The 9709-nt window shown below is 40.9% G+C and overlaps 1 protein-coding gene across 2 annotated transcripts; it reads left to right on the top strand.

Annotated features, from left to right (window-relative positions):
• The first annotated feature begins 4298 nt into the window (after positions 1-4298).
• On the top strand, positions 4299-9180 carry LOC124289125. 2 transcript variants are annotated; one of them, XM_046725729.1, is made up of 2 exons: positions 4299-4448; positions 8291-9180. In XM_046725729.1, exon 2 carries the CDS (start codon positions 8297-8299, stop codon positions 9095-9097), a length of 801 nt encoding a protein of 266 aa, XP_046581685.1. In that variant the 5' UTR covers positions 4299-4448; positions 8291-8296; the 3' UTR covers positions 9098-9180. The 2 variants fall into 2 exon arrangements, with proteins under 2 accessions (XP_046581685.1, XP_046581692.1); XM_046725736.1 differs by lacking the exon at positions 4299-4448 and adding an exon at positions 7675-7752.
• The last annotated feature ends 529 nt before the right edge of the window (positions 9181-9709 follow it).

Here is a 9709-nt window from a genome sequence, read left to right on the forward strand (position 1 = left end):
AACATGTATATTGTAACATGTATATTGTAACATGTATATTGTAACATGTATAGTGTAACATGTATATAACATGTATAGTGTAACATGTATAATGTAACATGTATATTGTAACATGTATAGTGTAACATGTATATTGTAACATGTATAGTAACATGTATATTGTAACATGTATATTGTAACAAGTATATTGTAACATGTATATTGTAACAAGTATTTGTAACATGTATATTTTAACATGTATAGTGTAACATGCATAGTGTAACATATACAGTGTAACATGTATAGTGTAGCATGTATATTGTAACATGTATATTGTAACATGTATAGTGTAACATCTATCTTGTAACATGTATAGTGTAACATGTATATTGTAACATGTATAGTGTAACAAGTATATTGTAACATGTATAGTGTAACATCTATCTTGTAACATGTATAGTGTAACATGTATATTGTAACATGTATAGTGTAACATGTATATTGTAACATGTATATTGTAACAAGTATATTGTAACATGTATATTGTAACATGTATAGTGTAACATGTATATTGTAACATGTATGTTGTAACATGTATATTGTAACATGTATATTGTAACATGTATGTTGTAACATGTATATTGTAACATGTATAGTGTAACATGTATATTGTAACAAGTATATTGTAACATGTATATTGTAACATGTACATTGTAACATGTATATTGTAACATGTATATTGTAACATGTACATTGTAACATGATCAGGGGCATGTTGGGAAACTCGAATATAAAAATCAATCCTTTCTGTTACGCCTTTTCGGAAACCTAAGTGTGCATTTTGTGACCGCAAAGCAATCTGACTTTGGAGCTTCGTGACGTTACTTTGGTTGGAAACATCACGAGGCTAGCCAACTATTTTGTTGTAATTTGTGTACCCTATAAAGTATACCTGATCCCTGAGGTATCGTAAAGGTGCGCACCGTAGCACCCTCATACCGTTGAACTCTTGTAATCTTCCACCCATCCACTCCACCTGAACCCTTTGGATCCGCACAGACTGACCTGATCGTGTCTGTCCACATTTTCGAAGTATTTAGTCTTTTCTTTGAGGACGGTTTTTCAAATTCAAACCTTAACACTTTCAGGAGAGGAAGAATATAGCTGGAATATTTCTGACTACGGCGTTGAACAACATTCAAGCAACTAAGATCATCAATAATCACCATCCTGTATCTTCTCAGCTACAACTGCAGCAAAATGTACCTGTCTTCCGGAATGCCTGATACATTCCAGCCTGAAAAGCATCCTCGGTCCATGATACCACAGCGTGGTAGACATATACGTGAAGCCTGCACTTAGTGATGGAACTGAACTACTGATATGACCAGCTCCACCAGGTCTTCAAAGCACAGCTTACTTCCTACCTGCTTAAACTAATGATGCTTGTAGTATTTGCTCGGAGGGAGTCAGTATGGATTTACGCCGCTTTTATCAATATTCCAGTAATATCACGGCAGGGGAACATCAGAAATGGACTTCACACAATATACCCATGTGGGGAATCTAACCCGGGTCTTCGGAGTGACGAGCAAACGCTTTAACCACTGAGCTACCCTACCGCCCCTTGTATCTGTTCGGAATGTAACTGTGCTCTGTTAATGTGGTGTATAAACGTTACATGTGTTGTGTGCCGCCTCCATGGTCTAAGGGGTGGAGAGTCTGTCCCTTGAGCTGAAGGTTGGATTCCTTTCATGGCAGAACACGAAAAAAAGATAACTAGTACATATTGTTGCTCTATCGTGTCTCATGATGAAACAAAGCTGGTCGGCCCGTACCAAGTAAAACATCTTTTAGTGGGGCGTGTTAAGCTGCTTCATAATGTACATACCACACACGTACATGTATATGCACGCGCGCGCACACGCACACACACAAACACGAGACAGTTGCAATGCTTATGATTCCTACAAAATTGCATCATTAATGCTTTGTGGTGTCTCTCTGTAAATATTTCGTTTGAAATGTGAAAGCGAATACATTTCAAAACACAATCTCCTTGTGATCAGAAAGGCACTGCATCTGTCGAACCCTAGAAGATCCGGGTTAGAATTGATCTTCGGCAAGGCATGCTTGTCGTAAGAGGCGACTAAAGGGATCATTACAACATAAGCACATGCAACCTTTCGGCCAAGTGAGCGGGCAGGGGTAAGCTCCAGCAAGCTTTCACGCCATGAATGAGTAATTTGTTGTCAAACAGGATGGTAAAAGTGTAAACTACACTACTATAATCTAGAAACCTTTCATGTTCTTTAAGTAAGTTTTGACCAAAATGTCCACCGAGTACATGGATCACTTTGCAAGCGGACTGTGTTATCAGTAAATAAACAGGGTCTTGAAGAGTGTGTGAGTGAGTGAGTTGCATTTAAAGCCGCTTTGAACAACATTTCATGAATAATAGTTGGAGGAAAGCCCCAAATGATGTAAAATTCTGACGGTTACCACGTTGGTGAAACTCATGAGCCGAGGATAGAGGCGACAAACCTAGAAATATGATCTGGTTCGAACCTGCAAACATAGGATTCTGCCGTTCCCATGGGACGCAACTCTGCACAATACTGCTTCATAGACGACTGTCCCTGCGGTGTGCAGAGGTGAACACAGAAATATCATGACCATTGCATCCTTGACAAGAACTTACTAGGAATAAGCACCGTCTTCCTTCCTTACCGCGGTGACGACTGACCCAAACAGCAGTCACTATTCGGCGGGACAGTGGAGTAGCCTAGTGGTCTAATCGTTCGCTTGTCACGCCGAAGACCCGGGTTCGATTTCCCATATGGGTACAATGTGTGAAGTCCATTTCTGGTGTCCCCTGCGGTGATGTTGCTGGAATATTGCTAAAAGCGGCGTAAAACCATAATCACTAACTCAGAGCAAATACTACAAGCGTCATTAGTTTAAGCAGGTGGGAAGTAAGCTGTTCTTTTGAAGATCTGGATGATTTGGTCATATTAGTAGTTCTGTTAGTTCAATCACTATTCCGGCTCCCACAAATGAAATACAGTCAAAGACAGTTGTGTCGAAGTTTGATGTGTCGAACTCACGGTTGTCTCGAAATGAAATAAAATGAAATCAAAAAGCGTAAGTCCCCCTATGTATTCGTATTCAAGAGTGTTTGCTTTCAGTACCGAAGATAAGAAAGGCATTCTTTAAATTCAGGCAATGCCACCCAACTTCTTACGTTACTCTCCGCCCTTACCCTGTATTTGTTCGTCCATCAGACCATGGAGAGATTAAAGTAATCGAGAGCGCCGCTATAGTGTTCGCCTATCTACGACTGGTTGTCTGTATCAACACCGCGTTCAACAATAACGCAGTCAATATTTGCTTTTGCTTCAAAGAACACGGTACTTAATATTCGGATATCTTCTGTGCCTCAGAGTGTTCAAAATCGTGATTAATTGAGCTCAACGTTCACTTACAATGGTGAGGTCAGACGGTCATTGATCATAAAAAGTAGCGTAAATATTAAGGCTGGCGGAAACAATCGCGGAGAAATCGGGAGTCGACAGCGTTCCCTTAAGTCAGACGGAGCCACGGTACAGCCATGCACTGACTCGGTAGTAGGTAAGACGTCTTTTTAAATGTGTCTATCATAGCAATGTGCATGCTATTTAATGACGTTTCTTACTCTACAGATATTCGAATCAGGAAATCTTATTCATACATTACCCATGATTTCATTGGTTGTATTTATTATGACGTCATTTAGATACCTTTGATAAGAAGACCTTTCAATGAGATCCACGCAAACTTGACGCCTGTGCCAAGGATTAAAGTTGATACTTGGTGTGGGGTTGCAATTAGCTGAATCATTTCTTGAATTCGATCTGTAAGCCATGGGCAAAACACAATTACTACAAATATCACACCACCACCATCACTACTTCTACCACTACTACTACTACTACTACTATTACTACTACTACTACTTCTACTACAACTACTACTACTACTACCACTACCATTACTACTACTACTACTACTACCATCACCACTACCACTACTGCAGCTACTACTACAGTTACTAAAAAAGACAACCAAATACTTATATGAAAAATGAAATAAACAATGATGTAATATATATTAACAATAATTATGTTATAGTGATTAACATAGAAAAATGTTGACAAGTAAAACCAGTAAATAGTAGAACGTTGATTTCCTGCTATCATGGTGACGCACCGTGCTATCAAGTGACGAACCCGAACCTGGTGACATGACCGATTGTAACACTCCAGTTGTCGTCACGTCACCCCAGCCAGGGAGGGCTCACCACTGGCGTGTAGAATACCTGCTTAGTACATACACCGCTGTGTTATGAAACAGGATAAACTTTCGTCTTTGTTGGTCTCGATAAAACTATCAGCACCACCCGTTCCGTGAACCGCCATGACAGCAGTGTAGTAAGTATATTTGACAACAGCTTTCTCACTTACTGGAATCATATTTCCCTCATTGATAAGAAAACTACATTTCTTCGTTTCCCCGAATGGGTATGGTTATAGTCACATGAAGTTACCCTAAATCCAAGGTTTGTGAGGTGAGGTGGAGGTGAAATTGAGTTTAACGTCGTGCTTGAGAATATTTCGCTCATATGACGACGTGCATGCGAGTGTATGTGTATGTGCGGCTGCTTGTACTAGCCCAGACTGAAGCTGGTTTTATAGTGCTAGCCCACTGAGATACCATGCCGCAGTGAAGCATGAATACCCCTATCAGACACATTATACTGACTCCGAGCCGACCAGTCCTTGTACCCATTAATGCCGAGCGCCAGACAGGGACCAACAAATACCATATTTTAACGTCTTTTTGTATTACGCGGTCGGGGATCGACCCCGCGACCCAAGGTTTGTTGATAACGTGATTCGCATTGCAGCGGTGCTTGCTTAAGTTATGCCTAGACGTGTTCCTTGTTTGTATGTACATCACAGATGTGTCGATGCTGATCCTTGGTATACGTTCACTGTAGCCTTACTCGTAGGTTTCACCAGTGCCGTTCAGGTTATCGTTTTGAACCTTCCCCCAACTGTACGTATCCTCACCGTGATACTCCCAAGTACTGTACATTTAGAGTCGGTGACTGTACACATGTGTTTCACCTGACCATGCAGTGTAACCTTTGTAGATATGTAGTAAAACCCCAAATTTATATGTAGTGAAACCATTGTACATATGTATTGAAATCCCAGTGAAACTCTTATGTACTGAAGGTGAGATGAGGTGAAATGGGCTTTAACGCCGTACTTAAGAATGTTTCGCTCATATGTCGGGCTGCTTGTACTAGCCCAGACTTAAGCTGGTTTAATAGAGCTAGCTCACAGAGATACCATCCCGCAGGATCGAACCAGCAGGCTTCAGCTCTCCGAGCGGACGCTCTAACCACTACACCACGGAGCCGGTTCCTTATGTACTAAAAGCCAAATGTAGTGAAATCCATGAACATATGTTGTGAACCCTGTAATGTGTAGTCAAACACATATATATAGGTAATGAAAACTCTGAACATATGTAGTGAAAGCCATGTATATACATTGATTTCACAACACACGTATAAGGTTTTACTGCATGTAGGGCTCACTACATATATACAGGTAATATGTACGGTGAAACAATATGCATATGCATTACAGATACTGCGTACATGCAATAAAACCAGACTACATATGCAATAAATCACCTGTACATACGCAATAGCAACCACACACACACACACACACCCACACACACACACACCTGTATATGTGTAGTAAAACAAATGTACATAAGCAGTAAATTCAGTGCGTTAAATCCAATGTATGTACACACGCACTGAAACCAATGGGGGTCCAGATTCTATAACTCAACCATCTGGACGATAGTTAAACCAGGATATCGGTGGGGGATGGCAAACACTTGACCACTAGACTACCCCCGCTAGAAAGCAATGCAGTGGTTAGTGATAGTCAGGTATGTTTCTGCGAACACACTATTACATCCTCTCACCAGGTCTTCAACAAGGCGCGGTGGGGTAGCCTAGTGGTTAAAGCGTTGGCTCGTCACGCCGAAGACCCGGGTTCGAATCCCCACATGGGTACAATGTGTGAAGCCCATTTCTGGTGTCCCCCGCCGTGATGTTGCTGGAATATAGCTAAAAGCGGCGTAAAACCAAACTCAGTCAGTCAGTCTTCAACAAGCAGCACCAGGTTTGAATTCTAAAATATACTTCGAGATGAATATTTAAAAAAACACACATTCAAATCCAGAAAACTGAGGAAGTTATCATTATCATATCTAGTATTCACTCATTACTTGTTGACTGTGTCTTTACTCAAAACCTGTACTGTCCTCGGGCGTGTTGGCGTTAAGCGTAATCACATCGACCACCAAGTAATATTATCCAAATTTCTACCTTCCCGGACACAGACACACCATCGTCACGACCGAACCCCTTCACGGCTGTGTGCGTCGTATTTCAGTGTTGAATATACGCTATACATCGTACTCATCACGCAACCCTAATCACTGTTGACTGAGCAGTGTAAGGGTTAATGTCAATATTTAGGAAGGAATCAGTGAAAGGCAGGTACTCCAAGTCAGCAGAAAGTCAATGGCTGTGATTGATGTTTTGTAAATACCACTTTGTTAACTGAGATACCGCCGCCATATGGTTGCTAGGGAAGCGGTCGACTAGAGTCGTTGTTACCAAGACTAACACCGGCATGGTCACCTATGCTATATTTTCATTGCTACACTTTTCAGACTGTATTTTGAAAAGACTTTATACTTTAAAACACTGGAAACGTTATTTATTGTGCCCTCCGATATTATTGAAGTAAATCTGAATGTGGATGCCTCACTGTTTTGTACAGCCATTCATCTGGCCGATTTTGCGAAAGAGACATGGTCGAGTAAATGAAATATGATAAATAACAAGAGATGACATTTTGAGTAAAACTGAAAGAAACCAATTTCAGCTTGAAAAAGATAAGAATATATCATTCCCACTTAAAAGTGACACAAGAAAAATAAATTGTGCTGACAAGGATACGGCTTTATGTTAATAATAATTTCCAAACCGTCGATATTACTTGTACTTTGAAAGATAACAAATATCTAAACCTACTTACTTCTTTTGCAAAGTACACACATACACACGCACGCACGCACGCACACGCACTCACACACACACACACACATACACACACATCCAAAAGACCTATTGTTCTAGACCTTATCTCAAAGCCCTATTCCAGTTCTCACTCACGATCATATCAACAAGACCTATTGTTCTAGACGTTATCACACAGCCCCACTCCAGTCCTTGTCAACACAACGACACAGATATCCCTCTATACAATACCCCAGCAATAACGCCACTACCCTGACAGTTAAAGCCCACGATAAGGCCAATATAAGAAATGGCGGAACAATCCAAGAAGAACACATCCTTGGCATTGACAAACAACACCCCCAGGACCGAGTTGAACAAATTTACGGGTGCATTTCTCTCGAGGTTTAATCAAGTACGATAAGAGACTTCTCTAGTCGTTGATATCACGGAAACCAACAAGAGAGAGTGAAGTCTTTATTGAAGTAGTTTATTTTGAGCATTAAGTCAAACATTCAATAATCACGCTGCGTTCAAACGTCGAGTCAGGCACGAGTGTATATAGAGTGTTGGGTTCGAACGCTGCCTTACACAACACAATACAGCCATAAAAGAAGGTATGTGTATATTGACAGTGTCGGCCTGAGTTCATGGTATAAGGCTTATATTGCCTACTGCCAGTATAACTCATTACCCTTTCTTCTCTCGTTACAGATGCGCTAGCATGTCAGTTCTGGAGTAAAGATACATGGCACAATATCTGATATCCATATGAAAACGTTTCTTTTAAAGATGTTTCAATGGTTAGAAACTAACATGTTTTCTTTGTACAAACACGGAATTCCTTTATGCTGATTAAAAACGTATATTGTTTTAATTATTTTATTCCTTAAAATGTCCGCGTCAACTATTGCAATATCTTAACTGATATGAGGGGTTGGTATACTGTGGTTAGCTCCAATACTAAGATTATCACTACTGACGGTCATTTGTTCTGAACCATTTGACAGAGTATACCTGAACAGATACAAGTCCTGCTGGGCATTGCATTCAAGAAATGTGATATATTGAAGGAGTTTAGGTTAACTTAAACAAATTCTTGTAGTTCGTGAAATTCTTGCGATGTCTTACTCTTACAATGATCACATATTTCAGACGAAAATGGCAAGCATGGGGAATCGGCCCAAACGTCCCCGGACACGCCCACTGGGCTACGTGCCAGTCAAGAACCCGATCTTCTTAGAGAGAGAGAAAACCGAGTTCAGGGACGGCCTTCAAACAATCTCCGACATCATCCACTATGGGGACGACATGAAGACACGGGTGCGATCCTCAATGAAGACATCATCGAGGATGAACAACGCAAACATTGCCAAATATTACAACAACGTTCCCGATAGAGTGATCAGCCCCGATCTCAGAGACAACGACGGACTGTTCCGACAGACGTCCTCGATATGCAACCGAAAATTCCAACCAGACAGAACCTCCTTGGCTAATCTTCAGTGTGAGGTACTAGGCCCTTTCTTCTGCGCCGATTGTTCCAAAACGCGACGCCAAGACATGAACTGTGAAACCCACAGGGCAATGTATCCTCAAATAGCAGTTCACCAGCGAGCCCTAGTTGCGCCCAATAAAGTGATGCAGTTTAATTCCTCAAAGGCTACATCGTCTTTTAAGGACAAAAGGGTACTTTCTTGCGGATGTATCGTCGACGCAGAGAATGCCTTCCACATTCCCGTCGTTTACACACAACACGACGTTCACAATAGGGTCAGACATGCGCACCAGGCCGGATGTAGTTTGGTACATAGAAAAGCGTTGCCTTCAACTAAAACGATTCCCGGCAGACTCGAATTGTCGAATACGGAGGAGCCAGAGACCTACAACGTGGAGAATATCCGAGTCTCCGTCCACTTCAACTCACCAACAGAAGAAGGAAGGCGATTCTTTAATGTTTAGTGACAGTGGAGTAGGACATCTTGTTGTTATAATGTTTGAACCTTGCATTGGATCTATAACATTAACCTGGAATATTGTTGTCAGAATTATTTTTGTTTTAAAGTTTTACAGGACCTTGTTCTCGGTGAATATTGAGTATGCGATCCTGTTGACCACTTGTAAGGTATGTTTTGCTATTAAACAGGGTCGGAGAATGTGGATATAAACAAACTGTGCTCACATATAACTTAACTGTTATATTTGGTATATGAAACTGTATATGAAATGATATTGGTGACACGGGTCAGGAAGTCTCAGCAGAGTTGAGTACCTTGGTCACACCAGTGGCCTAACATTGTGGGTTGAAGATCAGGTTGGCCTTTGTTTCTGGGTGCCTCGGGCGATAAACGTCTAAGACCTGCATCACGTCGGACTCTTCTCCCGCTTTATCTCAGATTTATTGTGAAAAAAAATACTTATTGATATGCATGATACTGAGGATATATGTATTCAAGACTGTTTTGTTTTTTTGTCCATATCCTATTTTTTTCATTGCTTTGTATCAAATCGTAACAACAGAAACAATGGTAACCATAAGCAAGAAATCCGATTTGATCAAGATGTTTCCAATCC

This window comes from Haliotis rubra, unplaced genomic scaffold (genome assembly GCF_003918875.1).
Source record: "Haliotis rubra isolate DU_JTF1 unplaced genomic scaffold, ASM391887v1 Scf1115, whole genome shotgun sequence".
NCBI lineage: Eukaryota > Metazoa > Mollusca > Gastropoda > Lepetellida > Haliotidae > Haliotis > Haliotis rubra.

What these genes read in the sequence shown, in the direction of transcription:
- LOC124289125 (XM_046725729.1), top strand. Translation starts at nt 8,297, where the DNA reads ATGGCAAGCATGGGGAATCGGCCCAAACGTCCCCGGACACGCCCACTG.